The 27,879-nt window shown below is 50.5% G+C and overlaps 1 protein-coding gene, 1 long non-coding RNA gene and 1 other non-coding gene across 3 annotated transcripts; 1 reads left to right on the forward strand and 2 right to left on the reverse strand.

The window, feature by feature from the left end:
- Positions 1-1,037: 1,037 nt before the first annotated feature.
- TRNAA-AGC (transfer RNA alanine (anticodon AGC)) lies at positions 1,038-1,109 on the reverse strand. The gene has a single exon. It is a non-coding gene; the product is annotated as a tRNA-Ala (tRNA).
- Positions 1,110-16,004: 14,895 nt separating this feature from the next.
- Positions 16,005-18,333, reverse strand: LOC133230826 (uncharacterized). Its single transcript, XR_009730975.1, has 2 exons — positions 17,676-18,333; positions 16,005-17,409 (listed from the first exon to the last, which is right to left on the reverse strand). It is a non-coding gene; the product is annotated as an uncharacterized LOC133230826 (long non-coding RNA).
- Positions 18,334-18,432: 99 nt separating this feature from the next.
- Positions 18,433-27,622, forward strand: CALM3 (calmodulin 3). Its single transcript, XM_061388760.1, has 6 exons — positions 18,433-18,634; positions 22,878-22,908; positions 25,068-25,211; positions 25,352-25,458; positions 25,836-25,971; positions 26,054-27,622. Exons 1-6 carry the CDS (start codon positions 18,632-18,634, stop codon positions 26,080-26,082), a joined length of 450 nt encoding a protein of 149 aa, XP_061244744.1. The 5' UTR covers positions 18,433-18,631; the 3' UTR covers positions 26,083-27,622.
- Positions 27,623-27,879: the final 257 nt, after the last annotated feature.

The raw sequence follows: 27,879 nt of genomic DNA on the forward strand, positions 1-27,879 counted from the left end.
GCGGTTAGGGCTCTGTGCTTTCGCTATCAAGGACACTGGTTGGGGAACCAATATCCCCACAAGCCATCTGGTATAGCCAAAAGACAATAAATCAATCAGTAAATCAAATCAGCTTCGATAAATCGACAGATCGCAAATAAACCCAAAACATTCATCTTATTTTCCTTTACAACCAGAAGGCTTGAGTGAATTTTTCTGTTACCAACCTCCTCTGTTCTCTGTTCATTCAAGCCTGTCCTGGGAAAGAGATTTTGAATAGGGGTCTTGGAGATTCTCATAGAAATTGTTGCAATTTCCAAAGAAAAATAACCTCTCAAAGAAGCCTAGGTTTCTGATTGGCTGTCTTCCTTGATTATTTGTTGCCATGGTGATAGCAAGACTAAATAGCCTTTGTGTATTTTTTTTTTTAGAGAATAAATAACTGTAGGTCTTCTCTATCAAACCAGGAAAAGATTACTTCTATCTTTCCACAAACATTACGAAATAAAGGCCCAAGTCTTTTCTAGACTTGCTTTTAGATAAAGAAATTGAAAGACTCAGACCTCCCTGGTGGTGCAGTGGTTAAGAATCAGTCTGCCAATGCAGGGAAAATGGGTTCCATCCCTGATCTGGCAGGATCCCATATACCACAACTACTGAGCTTGCGCTCTAGAGCCGACTCGCCACAATTAGAGAAAGCCCGAGCACAGCAATGAAGACCCAGTGCAGCCAAAAATAAATAAATAAATAATTTTTTTAAAGAAAGAAATCAAAAGTCTCATCTCAACTAAATTAACAAAAGCATTTAGCAGTGTCTGCTCTTCTACCTGTTGTGTTAGTCACTCAGTCCTGTCTGACTCTTTTCGACCCAGTGGACTGTAACCTGCCAGGCTCCCCTGTCCATGGAATTTTCCAGGTAAGAATACTGGAGTGTGTAGCCATTCCCTTCTCCAGGGGATCTTCCCAACCCAGGGATCTAATGAAATCTGGGTCTCCCGCATTGCGGGCAGATTCTTTACCGTCTGAGCCACTAGGGAAGCACAAAATACAAACAAAGATGGAGGTACTGGGGATTGAACCCAGGGCCTCATGCATGCTAAGCATGCGCTCTACCACTGAGCTATACCCCCAAATGTTTTTCCAGCCTCAAGTATTAGTATTACATCCAGTGCGCTATCTGGTGGTCAGTGGGAGAACAGCAGGATTGTATTTATTTAAGTTGTAGACACTATGATGGTAGCCCTAAAAAGGCGATGGCACCCCACTCCAGTACTCTTGCCTGGAAAAATCCCACGGACAGAGGAGCCTGGTGGGCTGCAGTCCATGGGGTCACGAAAAGTCGGACGCGACTGAGCGACTTCCCTTTCACTTTTCACTTTCATGCATTGGAGAAGGAAATGGCAACCCACTCCAGTGTTCTTGCCTGGAGAATCCCAGGGATGGGGGAGCCTGGTGGGCTGCCTTCTATGGGGTCACATAGAGTCGGACACGACTGAAGTGACTTAGCAAAAACAAGTAGATAGGGAAACAGTGGAAACAGTGTCATACTTTATTTTTGGGGGCTCCAAAATCCCTGCAGATGGTGATTGTAGCCATGAAATTAAAAGACGCTTACTCCTTGGAAGGAAAGTTATGACCAACCTAGATAGCATATTCAAAAGCAGAGACATTACTTGGCCAACAAAGGTCCGTCTAGTCAAGGCTATGGTTTTTCCAGTGGTCATGTATGGATGTGAAAGTTGGACTGTGAAGAAAGCTGAGCGCCGAAGAATTGATGCTTTTGAACTGTGGTGTTGGAGAAGACTCTTGAGAGTCCCTTAGACAGCAGGGAGATCCAACCAGTCCATTCTAAAGGAGATCATTCCTGGGTGTTCTTTGGAAGGACTGATGCTAAAGCTGAAACTCCAATACTTTGGCCACCTCATGCGAAGAGTTGACTCATTAGAAAAGATTCTGATGCTGGGAGGGATTGGGGGCAGGAAGAGAAGGGAACGACAGAGGATGAGATGGCTGGATGGCATCACTGACTCGATGGACGTGAGTTTGAGTGAACTCCAGGAGTTGGTGATGGACAGGGAGGCCTGGCGTGCTGCAATTCATGGGGTCGCAAAGAGTCGGACACGACTGAGCGACTGAACTGAACTGAATAAATAATACAAAAGACTCATTCCTGGTAATCTTAGACTGATTGGGCCAGAACACCTGATTGCTTTGACCAACAGAATATGACCGAAGTGGCATTATGCCAGTCCAGGACCTAGCTTTTAAGAGGACAAGCAGTTCCATCTTGATCTCTTGGAGACTTGCTGCTGCTGCTGCTAAGTTGCTTCAGTTGTATCCGACTCTGTGCGACCCCATAGACAGCGGCTCCCCGTCCCTGGGATTCTCCAGGCAAGAACACTTGGAGACTTGAGCTGCCATGTAAGAAAAGCAACTACCATAAGAGCTTCCCAGGTGGCGCTAGTGGTAAAGAATCTGCCTGCCAATGCAGGAGATGCCAGATACTCGAGTTCCATCGCTGGGTGGGGAAGATGTCCTGGAGGAGAAAACGGCAACCCACTCCAGTATTCTTGCCTGGGAAATCCCAGGGACAGAGGAGCCTGGCGGGCTACAGTCCACAGGGTCGCAAAGGGTCAGACACGACTGAGCTCACACAGGTACACACACAAGGGCATCCTGCTGTGACAAAGCCCTGGAGAATGAAAGGTCCAGACCTGTGAAGGAAGAATTTGTGTGCTTTGCCTCCTATCATAAATGTATGTGGGTAAATGTAAAATTAAGTTTGAGCGTTTTCAGGGTTTTTGTAACAGCTTAATTGATATATAATTCACATACCATAAAACTCACCCTTTGAAAGTGTACTAGTCAGTGGCTTGGGGTACATTCCCTGAGCTGCACAACCATCAGCACCATCGATTTTAGAGCATTTTTCATCACCCAAGAACAGAAATATTGAAGTATTCAAACAAAAACTTGCATACTTATGTTCATTGTAGCCTTATGCATGATGGCCAAAAGGTAGTAACAGCCCAAATGGCCATCAACAGATAAACAAATAAAGTATGGCAGGAGGCTTCCCTGGTGGTCCAGTGGCTAAGACTCTGGGCTCCCAAAGCAGGAGGCCTGGGTTCCACCCCTGGTCAGGGAACTAGATCCCACCTGCTGCAACGAAAAGCTCCTATATGCCGCAACTAAGGCCAAGCACAGCCAAATAAATAAATATTTTTTAAAAATCCAAAGTTCGGCATATCCATAGAATGCAACGCTGTTGTTATTTAGTCGCTAAGTCATGTCTGACTCTTTACGACACCACAGACTGCATCCGACATTGCAGGCAGATTCTTTACCACTGAGCCACCAGGGAAGCCCTACAATGGAATATTACTCAGCCATAAAAAAGGAACAAAGGACTGATATATGCTACTTCTTTTTGCCCCCACCATCCTTTCTGGCTCTGGCTTTTCTGACCCTATGGACACCTTGCTAGTAAATCTCCTGCATTAAATTTTCTCTGTTCAAAATACTTAGAGGAGCTTCTGTTGAGAAGCTGCAGCTCTACAGAGCTCAGTTTCTGTGTGTGTATTTTTATTGTGTACATAACACAGCTGGAAAGGGAGTAAGATGAAGACTGGTTATTATGACAAAGCCTCAACCAGAGAAGAATTCTAGGAAAATAGAACTTTTTCTCAAACTCTACCCACTCAGACTGATCTGGGACAAAATCCCTTGTTCAGGAGTGTTTAGGGGACAGAGGTGAAAGAGAGGTGTGTGTTAGTCTGTGGGCCACTGAGACTATGGGCAGAAGAAGGGAACTCAATATTTTAGTCTGCTTAGGCTTCCATGACAAAATCCCCTCAATTGGGTGGCTTTAACAACGGACATATATTTTCTCACACTTCTGGAGACTGAGAAGTCCAAGATCAAGGTGCTGCTTTTTTCTGTGATGTCAACCCAAGAGATTCAGAACCAGCTCTTTAACATGCAAGTCCCCAACTATTAACCAAGGGAGTGTGAAAAAGTGATTTGAAATTTTTAATAAAAATAATGTTTAAAATGTAAAAAAGAGGCAAAGATGTCCTTTCTCCCCTGCAGCTACACACAGAGATGCTGTTTTGCATAATAAACCATCTAAAGAATCCATCCCATAAGCAAGCAAACTGAGAGCACCCATCTGGTTTTCCTGTGCAACCTGGAGGCTGAGTTCCTGTCACCAACCTGGTCTGTTCATTTAAGAGTGTCCTTGAAGGATAAGTTGAACAAAAGAGTCTCTGAGAGTCTCCTAAAAATTGTTGCCATGTCTTGAGAAAAATAACCTCCGGGAGAAACCTGCAGTTCTGATTGGTTGTCTTCCTTGATCATTTGTTGCCATGGTGATAACATCATCTCTATTATTAAAAGGAATAAATACTTGTCGGTTTTCTCTCTCCATCAGAAGAGGATGGTTGGCACTTTTCTTCCACAAATATAGTGAATATAAAGGCCCGTGACTCTGCCAGATTTCTTAATTTTAAGACAGACATTGAGAATCCTGTCTCATTTAAGAGAGCCAAAGCCGCGTGCAGTCAGATCTGCACAGACGGGGCTAGCTATGGTCACCGCAATGGAGATGAGCTGTAATCCTAACTTCATCAGAGCGCCCGCTGCTGGGAAATGAGAGAACAACAGGGCTGACCCGGCTAGAAGAACCCCACCCCTCCTTTTCTCTCTGGACCTCTCACCACCACCACTTAGCCGGTCAGACTCGAGGTGGAGGACAGAGCGAGGACGAAGATCCCTGGAGATTCTGCAGAGGATGGAGGGAATACCCGCTCCTCTCTCAGCACACAGTATGGACACCTACTGTATGCCAGGCATTGTGTTAAGCCTTCCACACTAGCCAACTTCATTGCAACCCCTTAGGAAGGGAATATGACCTCTTGACTTTCTGCAGATGTGGACTTCAAAAACAGAGAGGTTAAATCTCTTGCACAAAGTTACACAGCCAGAAACTGGAGGAGGCTCAAGTTAGTTAAACCTAGATCTCTCTGACTCTGGGCTTCCCAGGTGGCTCAGTGGCAACACTCCACCTACCAGTGCAGGAGGCACAGGAGGCACAGGTTCGATTCCTGGGTCTAGAAGATTCCCTGGAGTAGCAAATGGAAACCCATTCCAGTATTCTTGCCTGGAAAATTCCATTACAATCCATGGGCTGCAGTCCATGGTTTCACAGAGTCGGCCATGACTGAGTGAGCATGCAAGCTCTCTGACTCTAGGCAGAGAAATTCAGCCCAAAGGAAGTGTGGTGAGATTCAGAAGCCTCCCAGCCTACCTTCTAGAGAGAATATCCAGCAAGAGACTTTCCACATCCACCCATAGAACAGTCCTAGTAAATTGTGACTAACAGTTATTGAGCACCGGTTACATGCTATATTCTTGGCTAAGCACTTGAGATACATAATCTTACTAAATTCTCCTGATTGATAACTCGTGCCTGCCTGACTCCAAGGGTTCTGCTCTTCTGAAGGATTTGGATGAGAGTGTGGCCTTGACTCGGTGCAAAAAATGTTTTCTGGACCTAGGCAACAGCTGTGCCATTTTCTGATTACAGTCCCTCTGTATCCATGGGTTCCCCGTCCATGGGTTCAACCACCTCAGATCAAAAATATTTGAAAGAATTCCAGAAAGTTCCAAAAAGCAAAAGCTTGAATGTGTGAATAGTTGCTCCAACAACTATTTACATAGCAAATACACTGTATTAGGTATTATAAGTAATCTAGAGATGATTTAAAGTCTACATGAGAACGTCCATGGCCTCTACACACATACTATACCATGTTATGTAAGGGACTTGAGCATCTCAGGATTTTGACATCTAATGGGAGAGTCAGGGGAGAGATCCTGGAACCAATTCCTTGTGGAGACCGAGAGACAACTGGTAGCTACTTAGTTTTTCGTGTGTGTCACAGTTATCTATTGCTGCGTAACAAATCACCCCCAATACCCGGTGGCTGAAAACAACAGCTATTCATTTTGCTCACAAAACTGCAATTCAGGGAAGGTAATGACAGGACTCTGCTCCACATGACATCACCTGCTTTCAGGATGGCACACTCAGGGGGACTTCCTTGGCCATCCAGCAGTTAAGATTGCACTTGCAATGGAGGGGACACAGGTTAGATCCCTGGTTGGGGAGCTAAGATCCCACATGTTGTGTAGCATGGCCAAATTTTTTTTTTAAATGCCACACTCATTTGAGTGTGTCCTCACACTCATTTGAGAAGTTCAGCTGGAACTGAGGGCTTGAGACTTCATTTCCTCCTCTTCCTCTGGCTGCTTGAGCTTCCTTACAGTATGGCAGTTGGATTCCAAGAGCAAGTGTCCCAGAAGAACAGCTCGGAAGTGTGTGGCATTTTTATGAGTTAGCTTTGGAATTACATAACATCACTTCCACTTTATTAGTCAAGGCAGTCACCAAGGCTCTCTCAGTTCCCGAGGAAGGAGACACAGACTCCAGTCTTGATGCAGGAGTAGCAAGATTCTAGAAACCTTGCTGCAGCCTAGACGGTTTTTGCAGCCATTTCCAGAAAAGAAAATCTGCCATACTCTTGAAGGCAGCCTAGGGCAGAGTGAAATCTCCCCGTGGATCTCTCCTTACCCCCTCCCTAGGAGGAGGGGACATTTTACTGGGGGGGAGATGGGAGGATGAAGATTCTGCCTAGCTTTGGTCTTGAAACCCTAAGAATCCAAGAACTTAAGAATTGTTTTGAGGACAAAAGGTGTCATTTGGGGAGAGAGTATCTCTTTGGGAGAATATTTAAGGATTCATGGGCTGGATCTGCCTTTTATTGAATAGCTTATCAAAGACATTTAGATAAGTCCATGGATAATTCCAGAAGCAGAATAGCATCAAAGTCAAAATCCTGGAAAAGACCCTGATGCTGGGAAAGATTGAGGGCAAGAGGAGAAAGGGGCGACAGAGGATGAGACGGTTGGATGGCATCACTGACTCGATAGACATGAGTTTAAGCAAACTCAGGGAGATGGTAAGGGACAGGGAAGCCTGGCGTGCTGCAGTCTATGGGGTCTCAAAGAGTCGGACGTGACTTAGTGGCTGAACAACAACAAGATCCCAGCCTTTGGGGCCAGGCAGGCCAGTGCCCAAACCCAAGCTTTGCCACTATCTATGTATCCCTGGTCCATGGTAACCTTACTTTCCTAATTTTAAAAGTGGGAATCAAAAGAATATCCAGTTGGGACCTGGGGAAGACTGGGGCGCCAGGTGTATGAATCAGAGCGGGATCTGGAGGAAGAACCGGCATTGGCATTGCTGGCGGGTGCTTCAGGTCCGCCAAGGCCAACGTCTGCTTCCATCAGTGCCAGAGCTGGTCCCAGCCCCTGGGACGGGGGGAGCCAAGCTGATACAACTGTGCCATCCAGGTTCACGGTCCCCGGATGACAAGTTTCCCATCAGAACTGCCCACAAGCTGGGATGCTCACCATATGAATGGAATAAAGCAACGACACTTGCCCCAAGGTGAGACATGCAATGAGTTCGCAGAGTACAAAGCCACCCCCTCCGGAAATTTTATGTCTGTGACAGTTTTGCCAGGAAAGAAAAGAAGGTGGCAGAAATATGTGCGAATGGTCCTGTGCACTGCTATTTAGTGGTTACAGACACGGATGTGGACGCCTGGGAGCATCTTTGCTGAATGTAGTACCCATCATTTATGTCCTGGGAGAGGGTTAATGGAGGGATGGAGATTAGGCTGTCCTACACTTCTGGGGTGAAAAAGATGATGAGGGTTTACGATTTATATATAATTCATATAAAGACAGAAAAGCACTCATCGCAGCCATGCCTTTGAAGAGTTCTGTACTTGTGAGGCTTCCCTGGTGGCTCAGATGATAAAGAATCTGCCTACAATGACGGAGACCCAGGTTCAAACCCTGGGCTGAGAAGATTCCCCTGGAGAAGAGAATGGCAACCCACTCCAGTATTCTTGCCTGGAGAATCCCATGGCCAGAGGAGCCTGGCAGGCTACAGTCCATGGGGTCACATAGAGTTGAACACGACTGAAGTGACTTAAGACGCATCCACATGTATGTTTGGGGATTTCATCTTTTAGACTGGATAATTTAGATCCCATCTTTTAGGATGGTTCTTGAAAAGCAATCTGTGGGGGGAAAATGAAGTCATCTAAAGAGAGCAAGTGGAGGTTTGGTGAGAACTGATATTCACTCAGTGTTGGAGTATTTCCCTATGGATTAGTTATTAATTACAAAGGGAGAAAGAGTAACTTTACAGTGAGAAACATCACCATGGGCAGTAATGGGACAAAATGCATTGTTTGCCTCCTGATAAGAGGCACTGAGGACACAGAATGACTTTTACAACAATTTTTCTTCTTTCAAAGTATATAACCTGAATCTGGTTGTGAGAAAACATCTGACCAACCCAAACTGACAGTCTACAAAATAACTGACATGAAACCTTCAAAACCGTCAATGTCGTAAAACAAAAAGAAAGGTCAAGGAACTGTTCCAAATGAAAGTGATATGATAACTAAATAGACTATGTCATCCTGACTGGTAAATTAAAGGTTTAAAACAAACCTTTTTTTTTTTTTTTTTGCTATAAAGGTCATTTTTTGAACAACTGACAAACTTTGATAAAGGTCTGTAGATTAGATTATTGTATCACTGCTGAATTTCCTGATTCTGATCATTGTACTATGGTTGCATTGGAGAAGGAAATGGCAACCCACTCCAGTACTCTTGCCTGGAAAATTCCATGGATGGAGGAGCCTGGTAGGCTACAATCCACGGGGTCGCAAAGTGTCGGACATGACTGAGTGACTTCACTTTCTTTCTTTCTATAGTTCCTTTTGGAGAAGGAAATGGCAACCCACTCCAGTGTTCTTACCTGGAGAATCCCATGGATGGAGGGGCCTGATGGGCTGCAGTCTATGGGGTTGCAAAGAGTCAGACACGACTAAGCAACACACACACTGTGATCCCATATGCAAAAGTCTTTGTTCTTAGGAAATTCACATTTAAGCATTTAGAGGTAATCTGACGTGAGGCCTGCCACTTATTATCAAACGATCCAGAAAATATATAAATAAATGTATCCATGGATAATACTGATTCTTGGTTGCTCATTTTAAAGTCTTCCTCTTCGACAAATGTTAGTCAGGTAGCAGTCAACCTGCAGATGTCATTGGCTCTCTGCACACATCTAACCTTGGGCATGGGTGACAGTGACTTGGAAGAAAATCCTGGAGACAAAAACAGAGCATCCTTTAAGAAAGGTTGCATCGTGATGGCAGAGACAGTGATGTCTTGGGACTTTCTTGGTGATCCAGCAGTCAAGACTCTGAGCTTCCAATGCAGGTGGCGCAGCTTCCATCCCTGGTTAGGGAACTAAAATCCCACATGCTGCACAGTGGGGCCAAAAAGCAAAAAGAAGAAAGAACAATATCTTGAGCAGCAATGGCCCTGAGCAAAAAAGTAAATCTGTAGTAACCTAGAAATAATCCAGAGAACAAACTGGTATAGTATTAGAATCAACCTCAATAGGAGGTTTCTCTGGTGGCTCAGACAGTAAAGAAGCTACCTGAAGTGTGAGAGACCCAGGTTCGATCCCTAGGTCGGGAAGATCCTCTGGAGAAGGGAATGGCAATCCACTGCAGTATTCTTGCCTAGAGAATTCCATGGACAGAGGAGGCTATGGTCTACGGGATGGCAGAATCAGATATGACTGAGCAACTAATGCTTTCAATAGGAGGCTGGATTCAAGATCACTTATAAAAACTCATCATGTCGATAGATCCTGGGCTGCTAGAGAATGTTGTAGGAAATTGGGCTCCTTTCACATTGTCAGCAAAAATACTTTAAAATACCTAGAAATAATCCAATCCCACATCAGTAGGAGTCAAATGAGGAAATTTCAAAAGAGAACATGCCAATTCTTCCCAAAAATTAATTCTTAAAGCTAAGACGATCATAGTTTTAGAAATCCATAAAGTATCAGTTTTACACAATCAGCCTCTCTTATAGCTAGAAGCAGCCATGAACAATATTAGACCAACAGGATGCAAGCAGAAGTGACGTTTGGAACGTCTGGGTCATCTCCTGTGGCAAAAAATGTCCACTGTCCATCAAATCTTGTTTCCTCTTGTTGGGCAAATGGCCAGATAGGTTTCCCAGTAACTCTTTTGCAGTTACAGCTGGCCATGGGGCTGGGTTCTAGCCAATGAAACACGGTCAAAATACATGCACTGCTTTCAGGACAAGTAACCGCATGACGCTCTGTGCCTTCTCTTTTCCCAAATTCTGGCTGGATAGAGGATCCAGAAGAGAAGTCTGAGTGTGCAGGGGATGCATGCGTGTGTGCTCAGTTGCTCAGTCGTGTCCAACTCTGCCACCCTGTGGACTGTAGCCCACCAGGCTCCTCTGTCCATGGAGGTTCTCCAGGCAAGAATACTGGAGTGGGTTGCCATGCCTCCTCTGGGGGATCTTCCTGACCCAGGGATCTAACCTGTGTCTCTTACATCTCCTGCATGGGCAGGCAGGTTCTTTACTGCTAGCGCCACCTGGGAAACCTGCTGGGGAGAGCAGGACCATAAAAGAAAAGGAACCGGGGCCTTGTAGACCATCTGCCTAAAAGGAACTGCTGTGTTAGACATCGTGTAAGTGAGATACATAGTTTTGTGTTAAGACACTGAGACTTAGCAGTTTGTTTGTTACAGCATCTCGAATTACTTACCCTAACTACTGATCTTCTCAGTGACAATCCTAAATGCTCTTCTTTTAAAGATATATTTATTTATTTACTTATTTGGCTGCACTGGGTCTTTGTTGCAACAGGTGGGATCTTCGATCTCCACTGCAGCATGTGGGATCTTTAGTTGTGGCATCTGAATTCTTAGTTGCAACATCTGGGATCTAGCTCCCTAACCAGGGATCAAACTTGGGCCCTGTGCACTGGGGAGCATGGAGTCTTAGCCAGTGGACCACCAGGGAAGTCCCTAAATGCCCTTCTTGGCCTGTTTTTTTGCCTTCCTGCTAATTGGGACTTCCCAGGTGGCGCTAGTGGTAAAGAACCCGCCTGCCAATGCAGGAAACAGACACAGTTTTGATCCCAGGGTCAGGAAGATCCCTCAGAGGAGGGCATGGCAACCCATTCCAGTATTCTTAACTGGAGAATGCCTCCTCATAGACAGAGGAGCCTGGAGGGCTGCAGTCCATGGGGTTGCAAAGAGTCAGACATGACTGAAGTAACAGGCTACTTAGCGACTGTAACAGCTGCTTGGGTGCAGACATGGAAGCCACACGTTGATGACAGTAGGGCCAACCCTCCAGCCCTGGATGCCCTCATGCAGTAATGCTGGGATGAGTCAGCTTCGGGAGGAAGAAGGTGAATTTGAGGAAACTGCTTTGGGAGAAAACGTTTGGAGACAAAATAGAAACAAGTCAAGCAAGGGGCTTGGGCTTCCCTGGTGGCTCAGATGGTAAAGAATCTGCCTGCAATGCAGGAGATGTGGGTTTGATCCTTGGGTCGGGAAGATTCCCCTGGAAAAAGGGATGACAACCCACTCCAACATTCTTGCTTGGAGAATCCCATGGACAGAGGAGCCTGACGGGCTATAGTCCTTAGGATCACAAAGAGTCAGACACGACTGAGGGCGACTATCACACACACACACAAAGAAGGGGATTAAGAGTCTTTCCCCATATCATAGACAACTTAACTCTCCTCCTTTTTTTTTTTTCCCCCCAGGAATTTCCCAAGAAAAATCCAAACCATTTCCACGGGGTGGACCTTTTTCCCACCACACATCCCTCTCGCGCTAACCCAACCCCAGTACTGTCCAGGCGTCAGGTGACAGTGTACTAAGGAAAGCAAGTCTTGCCCCAAAAGGTGAAGCCTGATTGGTCTAAACCTTGTTCCTGTTTGCTAGCGATTGACTTAGGAGTAATCATGTGATCCATTATGTGCCAATAAAACTTGAAGGGGTTTTGAGAAAAGGTTTATTCTCTCTGATAAAGAGAAATGAAAGAATCTTATTCCATTCTATCCTGACTTCAGTTACTGCTTTGAGAAGTAAGATCTGAAGCCGTGGCAGCCATCTTGCCACCATATTTCTGTCTTCAAGCAATGAGCTTGAAGACAGAAAATACTGAAGATACTAGAGCAGAAGGGGAAAAAAGTCTGGGCTCTTTGTTACATCATTGAGCCACTGAACCAATCCTGGTCTCACCTGCCTCCAGACCACGTGAGACAACCATTAAGATTTTTAAAGAAAAATGTGGTAGTAATTACAGATAGGTGATCAATTTAAGGATACTTGGAGCAATAATTATAATGCAAAGAGGTAGAATTTTAAAAAGTAGAATCAGTAGGTCACAATGAGCATAACTTCTGAAACATGAAATGGAATAGTTTCAAAAACATCAAGAGTGCCTTGCCCATAATAAGAATAAGTTCTGTTTCTGAAATTTTTGTTTCAGACTAAATATATAGTTTCTGAATATATATATATATGTATATGAAACATGGCTGGGTTATGATGTAAAATGTGGTTCTTATTGTGAAGCTCATCCAAAACAATTTGAGGGACTTCCCTGCTGGTCCGGTGATTGGGGTTCCATGCCTCCACTGCGGGGGACACAGGTTCAATCCCTGATCAGGGAACTAAGATCCCACAAGCCATGGGGCATGGCCAAAGAAAAACCAAAAACAAAACAAACAAAAAAACAATTTGAAATGACCAAGGAGTGCTTGCTTCGGCAGCACATATACTAAAAAAAAAAAAAAAGAAATGACCAAGGATACATTTAAGAGCAGAATTACTAGATTTTTAGCAAATGTACATGTTCGAGTTGTCTATAGAGGTGGTCAATTAGTTCTCCATGACCAAGACCATGATATGGTCACCACATTCTGTTTCCTATTTCTTCTTCTGAGGCACAGAAGAAAATACACTTCTCTATCCCCCAGCAGTGACATGGGACCGTGTGGCCAGTTCTGGACAATGAAATGTGAGCTGAAGTGACAGATGTCACTTCGACTAAGACAATGAAAACTCCCTGGGACATTCTCCAGTCTCCCTTCCCCTGCTGTAGCAACACAGAGGACTTCAGGAGACAGAAAAGAGCCCGGGACACTGAGTGACCACAGGGAGGACAGCTGTCCCATGGAGAGACTAAGACCCTTGGTGGATTTTATGTGAGTGAGAAAGAAACTTACTGTGTTAATTGAGGTTTTTGCAGTTGTTACTGTACTATAACCTAGCCTGTTCTCAATGGGACACTCACTAGAGTCTCTGTATCAACATATTCTCCCAGCAGCACTGCAAGAGAATTTCCACCTCCCCATTTTTATCTAGTTATTTTTTAAAATATTTACTGAGCACTTGTTATATTCCTGGCTCTGCTTTTGGTACTGAAGATACAACAATGAATAAAATAGAAAGACTAGACCCAAGCTTCCCTGGTGGTTCGGTGGTAAAGAATCTGCCTGCAGATGCAGGAGACACGGGTTTGACCCCTGACTCAGGAGGATCCCACATGCTGCAGAATAACTAAGCCTGTGTGCCACAACTACTGATACTGTGATCTAGAGCCCGAGAGCTGCAACTGATGAAACCAGGCACAACTCCTGAAGCCCGCAGCACTGTAGAGCCCGTGCTCCATGACAAGAGAAGCCACTGCCATGAGAAGCCCATGCACCACAACCAGAGAGTAGCCCTCTGCTGTTTGCAATTAGACAAAAGCCCATGTAGCGAGGCAGACCCAGCACAGGCAACAGTAAATAAATAAACAAAAATTTAAAAAGAAAAAGAAGACCAGACCTCATGGAGCTTGTATTCCAGTGGAAGAATCAAACTGTAAATAGAATAAATAAGAAAAGTATATCATAGTTGAGAAGGCCGTCATGCCTATGAAAAAATAAGGCAAAGGAAAGGGAGTCTGGAGTGTTGAGTTACAATTTTAAATGGGATGATCAAGGGAGGCCATCACTGAGGACGTGTCACTTGAACAAAGCTAAGGAGGAGACGAACCGCATGACTATTGTGGGGAGAGCATTTGAAGGAGAGGAAGCAATCCAGAGGTTCATACACAGGAATCAGCCACATGTGTTCCAGCAACAGCAGAGAGGCTGATGCAGCTGAGAGCGTGAAGGTGAGAGCACAGGGAGATGAGGCCAGAGAAAGAACAAGGCCACCAGATGCTGCTGTGGGCCCAGCAACAGATAGCATTATGGCTTGGTGGCTGGCCAGGATGTGGACTGGTGTATTATTGTGATTTTAACTTGAATTTCCCTGACAATAATGGGGTTGAGCTTTAGTTAATTGATCGTTCCTAAAGTTCAGAAAACTTGAATCTGCTGTCACGATTCTTTCCGGGCTGTAGCATAGGACACCGCAAAGCCTGTTGGTCCCCTGTAAGGTCACTTAAGATCATTTCCCAAACCTGGAAAGAAAGTGCCTTGACATTATGATCATCAGATTTAGCAATTAGAAATACAGGACTCCAGTTGAATTTGAGTTCCAGATCAACAAAAAATATATTTCAGTGTTAACTATGTTCCATGCAACTTTTGCTTAAAAATATTACATTGAGTGAAGGAAGCCAAGACCAGAAAAACGCATGCTATATGGATTCCATTTCTACAAAATTCTAGAACAGGCAGAACTAATCTCCAATGACAGAAGCCAGAACAATAGTTGCTTGAGGGGAACAGGAATCGACTAGAAAGAGCCACAGGGATCTAACTTCTGGGGTGATGGAAGTGTTCTATAACTTGTCTTGGGTGGTGGTTACATGGGTGTACACAATTCAACTGAATACTTAAGATCTGTGGTATTTTATTGAGTGTAAATTATGTCACACATGCAAAAAAATACAAAAAAACTTTAAAAAAGAGAGAAAAAGTCATACAATTGGCTCTGAAGCAATCAGAGGTAATGGAAGTAGGACATGATGACTGGTTAACACCTGAACCCCATGACCTCTCACTAAATTAGGCACAAGTCGGCTTCCACCAAAACAAGGGCAGTAACCAAAGAGAGGACATGTACATGTTATAACCAAGTGATCCAAAATATCAGTGGCTTAAGCAATATAAAAGTTTATTTCCCTCTCAAATAAAAGTTTGACCCTGGGGAAGGAAAAGTGGGCTCTCCTCAGGAAAATCATCAAAGTCCCAGGTGAGTATGGTCACCATTGGTCTCATGGCCGCTCTACCAGCAGGCAAGAAGAATAGGGAAGGTATGTCCTGTCCCTTTAAGGTTATACCCAGAAGTTTCACGTATTACTTCTGCTCACATCCTTTTGGGCCAGAATTCCGTCAAATGAGGACTCATAACCACAAGGACGGTTAGGAAATGTCGTTTTTACTTAGGATGGCAATGTGCCCAGCTAAAATTCTATTAGGCTGGAAAACAGAGAAAATGGATAATGGAAAACAAGATCTCTCCCACCTGTAGTATAATGTGGTTAAGAGTGTGGGGTTTTCAGTCAAACTGCTGGCATTAAAATCCTGACTCTGCCTCCTACTGTGTGACCATAGGCAAGCTACTTCACTTCTCTGTTCTTGGTCAAGGCTTTATACCTCTCTGATCTCATCTAATTCCAGTGGCAATAAAACATTTTCAAAAGGTGGAAAGTGAAAGTAACAAACTCATAGGGAGGTTGTAAGAATTATATGAACTAACACACTCAAAGCAGGTGAAATGGTACCTGGAACACAGTACGTCTTCAAACGTGCTGATAGTAGTACATCTACTGTTTCGTAGGCCTAAGTAATTCAGAAGTTAAGGTCTTCCTGGTAGAAACTGAGACTCAAAGACACGGACAGGAGAAACAGGGAGAGAGAGCATGTGTGTGACTTCCTTTGCTTATTTGTTCAGCAAATGATGACTGGGTCCTTAGCCCTCTCTGTTTCAGGGCCAACGCTGACGACCAAGACAGAGTTTAGCCTGGGTCACATCCATCACAATTCTTTGATTGTAAGTGACAGAAACTCAACTCAAACCAGCTTGGGATAAATGGGACATTTTTAATAACTCATATAATCAAAATCCTGGCATGATAGTGTGCAGCTGGCCTCAAGCTGGAATCAGGGAAGGAAACGGCACTCCACCTCTTCATCGCTTCTCCCTGGAATCAGTTTTATTGTCTCCTCTAGGGTGTGAAAAAGGTCATCAGTTCAGTTCAGTCGCTCAGTTGTGTCCTACTCTTCGCGACCCCATGAATCACAGCATGCCAGGCCACCCTGTCCATCACTGACTCCCGGAGTCCACTCAAACTCATGTCCATCGAGTTGGTGATACCATCCAGCCATCTCATCCTCTGTCGTCCCCTTCTCCTCCTTCCCCCAATCCCTCCCAGCATCAGGGTCTTTTCCAATGAGTCAACTCTTCTCATGAGGTGGCCAAAGTATTGGAGTTTCAGCATCAGTCCTTCCGATGAACATCCAGGACTGGTCTCCTTTAGGATGGACTGGTTGGACCTCCTTGCAGTCCAAGGGACTCTCAAAAGTCTTCTGCAACACCACAGTTCAAAAGCATCAATTCTTCGGCACTCAGCTTTCTTCAGTCCAACTCTCACATCCATACATTACCACTGGAAAAACCATAGCCTTGACTAGATGGACCTTTGTTGGCGAAGTGATAATCTCTGCTTTTTAATATGCTATCTAGGTTGGTCATAACTTTCCTTCCAAAAGGTCATCAGATCAGATCAGTCACTCAGTCGTGTCCGACTCTTTTCGACCCCATGAATTGCAGCACGCCAGGCCTCCCTGTCCATCACCAACTCCTGGAGTTCACTGAGACTCATGTCCATCGAGTCAATGATGCCATCCGGCCATCTCATCCTCTGTCGTCCCCTTCTCCTCCTGCCCCCAATCCCTCCCAGCATCAGAGTCTTTTCCAATGAGTCAACTCTTTGCGTGAGGTGGCCAAAGTACTGGAGTTTCAGCTTCAGCATCATTCCCTCCAAAGAAATCCCAGGGCTGATCTCCTTCAGAATGGACTGGTTGGATCTCCTTGCAGTCCAAGGGACTCTCAAGAGTCTTCTCCAACACCACAGTTCAAAAGCATCAATTCGGCGCTCAGCCTTCTTCACAGTCCAACTCTCACATCCATACATGACCACAGGAAAAACCGTAGCCTTGACTAGACGAACCTTTGTTGGCAAAGTAATGTCTCTGCTTTTGAATATGCATAGATAGGTCCAGATCTATTTCTTCACAGCCTCACCACACAGAAGGAAAAGACTTCCTGCCCCCAAAAGTCTAGATCCAAAAACCCAGGGAAGGCCTCTCATTGGCTCAGCCTACATCCTGTTCCAGGTGTAACATAAAGATTGGTCCAGCTGGACTCACTTGACACTCGTCAGCCAATCACCGAGAGGGGGCAGAGCACAGACGCAAATATAGCCCTAATTCAAAACAAGAGAAGTTAGGGGGGGGGGGGGGGGGGGGGTGTTGCCGTTTCTGAGCGCCAGTAAATAGTCTCAGCTAACTTTCCCACTCTTCTTCCTTCTGTGGTTGGAACCCTGGAACAAGGAGTGCAAGACTCAAGTGGTCTGCAAGACAGCAAGACAATGGTTGGGAAGTTTGGTCTCCCCCTCCCAGCCAAGCACCGGTCCCTGAATTACAGCAGGCACCGCATTGAGGCTTATTGAATGAATGACTGAATTAATACCTTGTTCCCAGGGCTGTCCTGGAACAGCCCGTTTCACAGACCCTGAACCGATTATAAGCGAAGTGAAGCGAGGACAGGGGCTTCGCACACCTGTGGAGTGTGTCTCACGGTGAAGACACCTGCCCCGACGGCCGAAGAGCAGAACTTTCAGGCTAAAAGCTGAACCTTGAAGACCCCGCCACCCCGAGGGCCCATTTGGGGGCGGGGCTTCCAGACCAGCATTTTGGATTGCACCATGTTCCATCTGTCGGAGGGGAGAACCAAGAAAGTACTTCTGCACCTTCCGCCATCCTTTTTACCATTCCCTGACCACGAAGACGATGTATTTGCTTCTCTAACAGTCACACAATTTCCCCCTTCCCCTCGTTACGCCTCACGGTTCCACACCGTCACACATTTCAGCCTGCCCACCACCACCACACAGTGGCTCGCCCCAGTTTGACGCATTGCAGGGAAGGCCAGACCAATCGGCACCGCGCTCTTATTTCCGCCGTGGCCCGGACCCAATAGCCGCGCGTGTCACACAGGGACGCATCACGCGCCAGCCGAGCAGTGCCCCTCCGCCGAGGAGGAATGTAGAGTGGGCACAGGGGGCGGGGCGCATGGCGACGGAAAGTAGTCCCGCGACGGGTGCGCGCGCGCGCGCGCGGCCGACCATAAACCCAACTCTGTGAGGAGTGAGAGAGCCGCGGGCCCGACAGTCCGGAGAGAGGCGCGGAGGGATCCGTGGGAGCCGCAGTGCGGCGGCGCGCGGGCCGGGCGGGGCGGGGCCGGGCGAGGCGGGGCGCGCGCGGCGGCCGTTGAGGGACCGTTGGGGCGGGCGGCGGCGGCGCGGCGGCGCGCGCTGCAGGCAGTGAGTGTGGAGGCGCAGACGCGCGGCGGAGCTCGAGCTGCTGCAGCTGCTGCCGCCGCCGGAGGAACCTTGATACCCGCGCTCCGGACACCCGGCTCTCGCCATGGTGAGTGAGACTGAGGGCCGCCGAGGTTGGGGCCACTGAGGCGGGCACGGCGGAGCAGGACCCCTGAGAGCACGAGTGGACTCAGAATGGAGTGGGGTGGGGGGAGGGTTTGGGTCCCAGAGAGCGGCTCTGGACCCTTCTCTGCCCCTTGATCGGGGGCATTTGAACCCACAGTGGGGCGTTTGGCTCCCCAAAGGGAGTTGTGGACTTCCAGAAGCGACAGTTAGTACCAGGTGGGGTGTCTAGACCCCAGAAAGGGCACTTGAGCCCTCTAGGGGGGCATTTGAGCCGAAGATGGAGCATCTGGACTCTTGGACCCAGGATGAGGCGTTTGGTCGCTAAGGTGGGGTGTTTGGATTCCAGGGGGCCGAGGTAAGAGCCATTGGCTAGGGAAGGAGGTGATTTGTGGCCTGATAAAGGATTTTGGGTCTTAATAGGTAGCAAGGAAGGGGGATCGGAGGGAAGCCGGGCTGCTGGGGAACTCCCTAAGAGGGGGTGGTGGTTAGCTGGGCCTGGGTGGAGGGGGAGCCGTCCCAGGAGGCAGGGAGGAGGGTCGCTTCTGCAGATCAGACCCTTGAGGGGAGAAAAGGGGGTTCTCCAAAGACCGACATTGCAGAGGAAGGAGGAGGAGGGTGAGGTGCATGCTCTGGAAGGAAGAGCCTGGGGTGGGTGGCAGCCAAGGTTAGAAGATGCTCTGGAAGCCTTTTGAAGATGCCCTGGAAGCCTACAGGGACTGAAAAGGATGGAGTCGGGGAAGGGGTCAAAAGGGGGTGCCGAGCTTGTCAGTGGTGGGGGGACAGGGGCAGCCAGAGAAGGTTCTGAGGTTCCTATTGGGTTAAGACTATTGAACTAGGAAGGGAGATTGGGGGTTTTTTGGGGGAAGGGGGTTGTTGTATTTGGGTTCATGAGGAGGTGGGTTTTCAAAGTGAGGGGTGGGAGAGAACTTCAGCTTCTGTGGTGGGAGGTGAGATGGAAGGCGATCCGGGGACATGTTAAAGAAAATGAATGGCAGCCAAGGTGGGCCTAGGGTTGGAGGTGGATGTGGTGGGTAGCTCCCTGGAAGTTTCCAGGGCAAAGCCAGGACAAAGACTGTTCAGTCTGGATGGGGAGTGGGCTGCAGAGGCGAGAGGGAGTGGCTCAAGGGTCCCTTTCCCAGGAAGAATGGGGCTGGGCAGGAGACACCCGGCAGTGGGAGCAGGTGGGCGGAGTTGTTGGGGCCTCTATTGCGCACTGAAGCCGCATGAAATGGGGGTGGGGAGGAGCAAAGTTTGGGATGCATCAAATGAGCCAGCTTTTAAAGCCTTGAACCTCACCTGCTCACTGCCCTTTTCAGACGCAGAGAGCTGTTTTTCCCAAACAGGAATGCTGGTTTTATCTTGGTCTCCAGCTCCACGCACCGCTCTGCATCTCCTCACTTGTGCCGAATGACAGTGCAGTACAGTGTGGCGTCGGCGACAATCGCACGCCTGTTCTTGTGGCCTCGGGGTGGGGGCTGCAGAGAGGACCTCCACAGGGACCCCTTCATCGGCCCCAGGGCCACTTGTTCCTTTTGGAGCCCTCCCTGAGTGCTTCTGTTAATTCCCACAGCTTGGGCTTTGAGAGAAAACCAGCAGACTAGTTCTTTCCTGGTCCCTGCCACCCACAGTCCCCCAGCCCCCCCAGGCTCAGCCTCGGAACCGTGTGCAGCCATCCTCCCTGGCAAGGCTGGGGAGAACAGGCAGGCGCTGCTGTGTATCAGATCTCATACTTGCTGACACAGGCCTGATGGCTCCTCTCACCGCTACCCCATTTTCCCCCAGCAGAGCCTTGCTAAAGGGGCACCAAATCATTGACAGGCGCCAGGAGGCCCCCACCTGCCAAATAAGACCTGAGCTTTGGCCCCACTAGTTTCTCTTTCCCTTTGTAATCAGCAAAGTATGGGTGGGACAAGTCACTGTTAACTGGCTTTGGACTTTGGCCTGAGCCCTGTGGCTCCTCCTTGGCCCGGGTGAGGGGCCCTGGCCTTGGTTTCTGATCTCATCTAACACTGCTGCCTGGCACTGGCTGGGGGCTGGGGCAAGGCAGAGAAATAATACCCTCTTCCCTCCCCCACCCCAGGATTTTTTTTTTTTTTCTTGTCCAGCCTCTTGCTGGAGCCTAAAGGGATGGGGAAGCAGGGGACCAGCTGGGTTATTTTGCAGGTAGTTTTTGGTGAAAGCTGAAAATCTGCAGATCTGGAAAGGGAAAAAGCGCTGAGAAGGAAGGGATCCCCGGCAGTGATCAGTTGTCTGAGCAGCAGCCTTGCTTTGAGATCTCTAGCTGGGAGCTGGGCCCTTTCCTTCCCTAGCAGGGGAGAGGGTCTCCTAAGAGGAGGGAGGGAGTGTGACGGCCCTACCGGCAGAGAGCCACGCCTATTTGCAGCAAGCCTGGAACAGTGGCAGTACCTCCTCTGCGCGTTGCAGCCTGGCGGCAGGGAGCAGTAGACACCAGCTTCAGCGCCACTCGGGCAGTCAGCGACCTGCCCCAGCCTCCTTGCCCCCAGCCCCTGCGGGTGCTGCCCAGGGTGATGTGGCAGGGGTGCGAAGGGCCCTGGTTGGGTAGCCCTTACCACGTTGGCCAGGGGAAAGGATGAAAGCTGGGGGAGGGCAGCCCTCTCCCAGCCCTCCTCCACGCCCCTGGCACTGCCTGGCCTTGGCAACAGAAGCCCATCCTGTCTTCTCAATTTCCCCCAGCAGCTTCCTCGGGTGTCAGGACCTAGGCGATCAGCTCAGGCTTCTTTGCCCATAGAAGCCAAGGGAAGCAGAGGAGCAAAGGGCTCATGGGCCTGGGGCTGCCAGGCTGGCATGCAGGAGCCTGGCAGCCCTGGGTCTCTTTTGAAAGCGAGGCAGAAGCATCTCCATTTGGCCTCCTAACCTTCCCTTTAGACTTTGGACTTTTCCAGAATGTACATGTGTGGTGTGTTTCCTTCTCTACCTTCCTGCTTCCCCCTCCCTTAGCCATTTCCCTTCTGTAATCATCACCCTGATTTCCCCTCCTGTTCTACCCATTTGGGGCTTAGCCTCAAGTCCTTCTTCCTTTATGTTTAAAAGAAAAAAAGAAAAAGGACATGTCAGACTTGTTCTAATGTGATTGGTCTTCACATTTGGGATGGGGCAGAAGGGGGGGTGGGGGGGCTCTTGCTAGATTCCCAAGGAAGTTGTAGAACCTCTGTGTAGAATAACGCTAGTGCACACAGTGGCACGCCTTAGTTTGAGGGGCTCTCAGACTCAGAGCTGGAAGCCTGCTGTAGATGTGGAGCCCCTTCCCCTAGTTGTAAGAGGAAATGAGGAAGGGGGCAGTGGTCCAAGGGCGAGCCATGCCTTCTGGCAGCGTTCACGGACCCCAAGGAAAATTCCTCTTTTACTGCCTAAAGCTAAACGTTGGGATTCAGCTCCATCTCCGCGTGGCTCCTCCCCCAGAGGATCCCTTTTCTGGGCTGGTTCAGGACAGGCTGGCCTCTGCTTCTCCTCTGCCCCGCCCCCAAGCCCAGCATGCAGCAAGGGCTGCCCGACCCGACTGGCCCGGCCCCAGAGTGGCCAGGGCCAGCGAGGGCTACAAACTGCAGCGCAGCAGGGGGAGGGGACTTGAGTCCTCCAGCCTCTGCCTCCAGCGTCATGCCGGCTGCGGTCCCCTCCCAGCATTCACCCTTCCTGCCCCAAAGGAGCAGTGGAGTGAATGGTGCCCCGTGGCGAAGAGAGCGGGGTCTGCCCCCTGCCTGCCCAGGGCTCTTCAGGCACTCCACAGACACCAGTTGGGAGAACTGTTGCCAGTTGGATCCGCAGTGCTTGGACCTGGTGCTTCCACATTGGTGACATAGAAACTAGGAAAGAGCCGGCTGCCTACCCTGGGCCTGGCCTGCTTCAGTTTGGAGCCTTCTAGAAGAGCTGCTTGATCAGGCTTCCAGGGCAACTGCTCCCTTCACTCAGCCTCTGGGCGCCCAGCGGCTGTGACGCCGCCGAGATGGGAACCAGTGCAGGTGCAGCTGGGCCGGGGCTGGCTCCAGAGCCCTGACTCTGCTTGGAGACCCTGGGGTCGGGGGTGTCATCGGGTCCTGGGTCTCCAGCCTCCCGAATCACCAGACTTGATCCCAGTCCTGGCTCTGGCATGACCGCCCTTGCCCAGGTACATGGACTGCCATGTGGAGCTGGCCGCACCAGCGGGGGCCGGGCTGAGCAAGGAAAGATGTGCCAACCTGTGACTAACTTTCTCCTTCCTGCTTTTCCAGGCTGACCAGCTGACCGAGGAGCAGATCGCAGGTGAGCTTGCTTCCCTCCTTCCCTCCCCCATTCCCCCTTCCTGCCCTCACCCTGCCGCACGAATGCCTCTGCACCCCCAGCTGAGTCTTAACTGCAGCCAGGAGGGCATCTGACAGAGAAGCTCCCGTGTATGAGAGCGCGCCAGTGACACCAGAGCCCACAGTCCTGAGCCGGGCCCTCATCAGGTGGCAGGGCTGTGCTCCCCTCCCGCCAGGGATCACCGGGCCTTTTAATCAGTGGCTGCAGGGCGAGCCTGGCCATCTGTCCTGGCTCTTGCCAGTTAGGCTCAGAAGGTGAACTCCCCTCGGGGGTCCTGGCCCACTTCAGGAGCCACCCAGGAGAGGGCTCGTCACACCCACCTCTGCATTGCCCTTCGCGCATGCTTGCACTCGCTTCTTCCTGGGCCGGAAGTGCCTTCCCCCAGCTCTTTGCACCAGGCAGCTCCTTCTCCTCCTTTGGGTCTTGATTCAAATGTCATCTTGGAAAGGCCTTCCCTGGTCCCATCTCAAATAAACAGCCTTCCACTACTCTCTGTTTCCTTAATAGCCTTTCTTACCATCTGAAATTAATCTCTGATGTCTGCCGGCTGCATCTGCCTGTCACTAGACAAGTCCCTTACTGGGGGCTTTTCTGTGTGTTGGTCCCTGCTGTGCCTTTGGTGCCTGCAGCATAATGGTTGCTGCGTACATTTTTGTTGACTAAATAACTAAATGAACAAGGGAGCCATCACGTATCTTCCAGTAAGTTTGAAGAAGTCCTTGAGTCCCACGTCATTCATTTTTGTAGACTCCCCTAAAGCCCAGTAAGCCACAGCTACAGGAAGTACTGTGTGCTGAGAAGGTTTCTGTGTCCTGTCTCCCCCGCCCCCCCAGACTGTGAGCTACTCTAAAGGACAGGGACCAGCTCCCAGTTAAGTCCCACAGCCATGGGCCAGCACAAAGTAGCCCTTGGACCTGGCTTTACTGTCAGGGTCAACAGGCTGCATGTGACAAGCATAGAAAGCCCAGCTTCTGAAGTCCAGGAGGCAGGAGTGGACTTGCCTTCTCTTCTTTCTTCCCCTCCCTTCCCCCCTCCACCGACATTTTCAGCTTCTGAACTTTGGCCCCAGGTGGGTGGCTACGGAGACCCACCAAGGAAAACCAGAGAACTGCGTTGTTGTTCAGAGATCCTGAGCACAGGGTGCCTGCATGACCCCTGAGAACAACAAGGCCTGGGCACAGGGAGGCGCCAGCATCCCCCAGGAGACTCGGGGTCTCCAGGGCCCAGAGGCTCAGGCTGGGGCAAAGCCTCTAGGCTCTACGTGTGGCTCCTGTGCCGGCCACGCACAGCCCCAGCTCTGCCCTCGCTTGACACCAACACACGCTCCATGCTACCCGCCACCCCCATCCCCATTAGCGAACTGTCCGCCGCCTCACCCCAGCCCACACCCTCTGGGAATAGGCTGCCAGGCATCTGTTCCCTGAGGGTTTGGGGGCAGGGAGCACCAGGTGCCAAAATGGGCCCAGTGGGAGGGCAGGAGCCACGTGCTTCTCCCGCTCCTGATGCGGGCCCAGCTGTGGCCTTCCCACTCAGCACCCCCAGCTCCTCGGCCGCCTGGCTTGGCAGCCGTCCCCTCTCCTTCCACACCCCCCACCCCGCCTACCCCACACAGTCCATCAGCCGTGCTCGCTGCCGGCCGCCCCCACACTCCGCCCCACGTGGCTCCTCTGGAAGCTGAGAGCCGGGCTGGTTGTCCCCATCGGGCGAGATGCCGTGGCGCATAGCGCCATCCTGCAGTCTCTCCTGCCTTTCCTCTCTTGGCCCGCTGACCTTGGCTGGCACACTTCAGACGAAGCTTCCTTGGCTCTCCTCCCTTCCAGGACACTGGTCCGTTTCATCACTCGAGGAAGAGACTGAAGCCAGGGACCAAAAAGAAATGTAGAGGCTCTAAGGCCACCGTCAGCCCGTTTTGCCCCCATGTCCTCTGAACTGGGCAGAGCAGGCAGTTTTCCCCGTCACTGAGCAGGTGCTCTGTGAGGGGCGCTGGAAAGAAGGAAGGGGCCTGTCCGCGGTACAGAGGCGAGAGGCTGGGGCTGGCACTGGGCCTCCTGTTTCTCGAGGCAGGCCTGACTCAGGCCTCCTCGTGCCCTCACCTCGGGTTCGCTGTCCTCCCACCGCAGAGTTCAAGGAGGCCTTCTCCCTCTTCGACAAAGACGGGGACGGCACCATCACCACCAAGGAGCTGGGGACAGTGATGAGGTCTCTGGGACAGAACCCCACTGAAGCCGAGCTGCAGGACATGATCAACGAGGTGGACGCAGATGGTGAGCCCGCACCCAGGGCTGGAGGGCAGCCCCCTCCCAGTGCCCCCAGGGAGCCGCCCTCCGGGGTGGATGACCAGGGCCCTGGGTTCGTCTCCTCCGGCCCAGGCCCAGAGCATCTCCCTCCCTCCCCCACCTCGCAGGGAACGGGACCATTGACTTCCCCGAGTTCCTGACCATGATGGCCAGAAAGATGAAGGACACGGACAGCGAGGAGGAGATCCGAGAGGCCTTCCGTGTCTTTGACAAGGTGAGCAGGCTTTCCCTGGGGGCTCTGGCACTCCGGCAGAGAGCAGGACAGAGGGCTCGCGGAACACCCCGCCTAATCGGAGTCACCACTTTGGGAGGCAAGGTTCCAATGCCAACCCCATTGCCAGCTTGCTCTGCCACCACAGGAAGCCCTTGCCTTTGCCAAGGGAGGTGACTGACAGGCCCCATGCTGGGGTCTCTCTCTCGCTGCCCCCCAGGAGAGAGCCGGGCGAACAGATGCCTCGGGCTCGGAGCCTTTGTCTGTCCTCTGACACCCGGGACGGATGTGCTGGGGTCTCTCTCCCACTGCCCCCCAAGAAAACGCCAGGCAGACGAACGCCTCATGCTCAGAGCCTTCGTCTGTCCCCCAATACGCAGGACGGCAACGGGTACATCAGCGCCGCAGAGCTGCGCCACGTCATGACGAACCTGGGCGAGAAGCTGACCGACGAGGAGGTGGACGAGATGATCAGGGAGGCCGACATTGACGGGGACGGCCAGGTCAATTATGAAGGTGAGCTGCCGGCCCCGTCTGTGTGCCCGCGGGGGCTGGGGGAGCCCGCTGTCTGCTGACCTCCCTGTCTTTCTCTCCACAGAGTTTGTACAGATGATGACTGCAAAGTGAAGGCCCCCGGGCAGCTGGTGATGCCCGTTCTCTCGATCTCTCTCTCCCCGCGCGCGCACTCTCTTCAACACTCCCTGCCTATCCCGGTTTTAGCAAACACCAGTTGATGGACTGAGAATCTGATAAAGCAACAAAAGATTTGTCCCAAGCTGCATGATTGCTCTTTCTCTTCCTCCCGAGTCTCCTTGCAGGCCCCCGCCATCTCTTCTCTCGGCCCTCCCGCCTTCCATTCACACCTTCCAAGGCCTGATGCATTCATAAGATGAGCCCCCCAGTCCCCTTCAGGGGGCCTCTGCCCTCCTCCTCCAGCCCAGGTGGCTCTTGTCCGTTTTGGTTTGTTCCTGTTCGTTTGTCATCTTATTTTGGGGTGCCGGGGTGGCCGCCGGCGCTGTCCTAGGACCTGATGGGGAGGGGCCGAGGCCCTCAGGAGGGCCAGGCGCGAGAGGCACGCCTTTTGCTGTTGCATGCGACCAGCCTGTGATACCCTGGGCCCATCCCAGAGCCTGTCGGGGCAGGAGTGCCCAGTGCGGCGTTCCAGAAGGACTGAGGGTGGTGGGGAGGGCCCGGAGCTGCGGTGTTGCCTGGATGTGGCCCAGGAGGAGGCCAGGGGGCGAGGGAGTCTTGGCAGCTGGCATGCTCTTAGCACGTGAGGAGGCCGGCCAGGCTGGGCAGCGCTCAGATCCCATTGGCTGCTCTTGTGAAGCATCAGACTGGCTCCTTGAGGCGGGGCGAGTGGGGCCAGCTCCCCTGGTGCCCCTGCACGCTGCCCCCATCCCGTGTTCCCGAAGCGATCTCAAGCTGTCCTGGTGCTAACGTTCCACGCCCACCCGCATCCCAGTCCCCTCGAGGGAACGCATGTGGAGTTGGCCGCTTTGTCACATGCTACTCATCCTTCCATTTTTTCTTTATACTCCTTAAAACTCTTAATTTTGTCTGAAACCATGCCGGGCTAGCTGAGGGGCGGGGATTGGGAGGATGTGCCCCACCAAGCGCTCAAGAGAACATAACCTGCAATAAAACAGCCCTGCCGGGCCGCTGGCCCCTCCCGCTTCCCGTGGTGGCTCGGCAGCTCCCCAGCCCCATCTGTGCTGTCTGCGCGCCCGCCTGCCTGCCCCCACACTCCCCAGCGGAGAGCATGATCCGCAACCTGGCTTCTGACTTTCGCCTCTGGGACAAGTAAGTCAACACGGGCAGTTCGGTCGTCTGGATTTTTTTTTTTTTCCCGTTCATTTCATCTGCCCCCAACCCTCATCCCACCCCACCCCTCAGGTCGATCAAGTGGCTTTTCCTGGGACCTGCCCAGCTTTGAGAATCTTCTCGTCCACCCTGTGGCACCAGCCTCCAGGGAAGAGGGGGTGGGGCATAGCGGGAGACCCAGCCAAGAGCTGAGGGTAAGGGCAGGTAGGCGTGAAGCTGTGGACGTTTTCGGAGTGTTTTGGTTTTTCTTTTTTTTTTTTTTCCAAACCGGGCAATATTTGTGTTCAAGCTGTGAAGAAAAATATATATCAATGTTTTCCAATAAAATACAGTGACTACCTGACTGCTCCTCCCCTCTTGGTTTCTGGGCCTGCTCCCTGCACAGGCCTGAAGCCCTGCCCAAAAACAGTCTGTCTGCTGTGGGATCTGACTCCCTGACCAAGAATCAAACCTGGGCCCCTCACATGGAGTGTGGAGTCTTAGCCACAAGGGAAGTCCCAGCCTGTCAGCTTTGAGTGCTCGGCACCTACACGGGTGTGCAAGACCAACCCCGCCTTAGTAGGGCCACCTGTCAGTCACACACAGGACCGCACGGTGAGG

This window comes from Bos javanicus, chromosome 18, assembly GCF_032452875.1.
Source record: "Bos javanicus breed banteng chromosome 18, ARS-OSU_banteng_1.0, whole genome shotgun sequence".
Classification (NCBI taxonomy): domain Eukaryota; kingdom Metazoa; phylum Chordata; class Mammalia; order Artiodactyla; family Bovidae; genus Bos; species Bos javanicus.

What these genes read in the sequence shown, in the direction of transcription:
- CALM3 (XM_061388760.1), top strand. An exon ending in CAACGAGGTGGACGCAGATG is followed by an intron (nt 25,212 to 25,351) that starts GTGAGCCCGCAC and finishes CCCACCTCGCAG; the next exon opens with GGAACGGGACCATTGACTTC. An exon ending in CGGCCAGGTCAATTATGAAG is followed by an intron (nt 25,972 to 26,053) that starts GTGAGCTGCCGG and finishes TTCTCTCCACAG; the next exon opens with AGTTTGTACAGATGATGACT.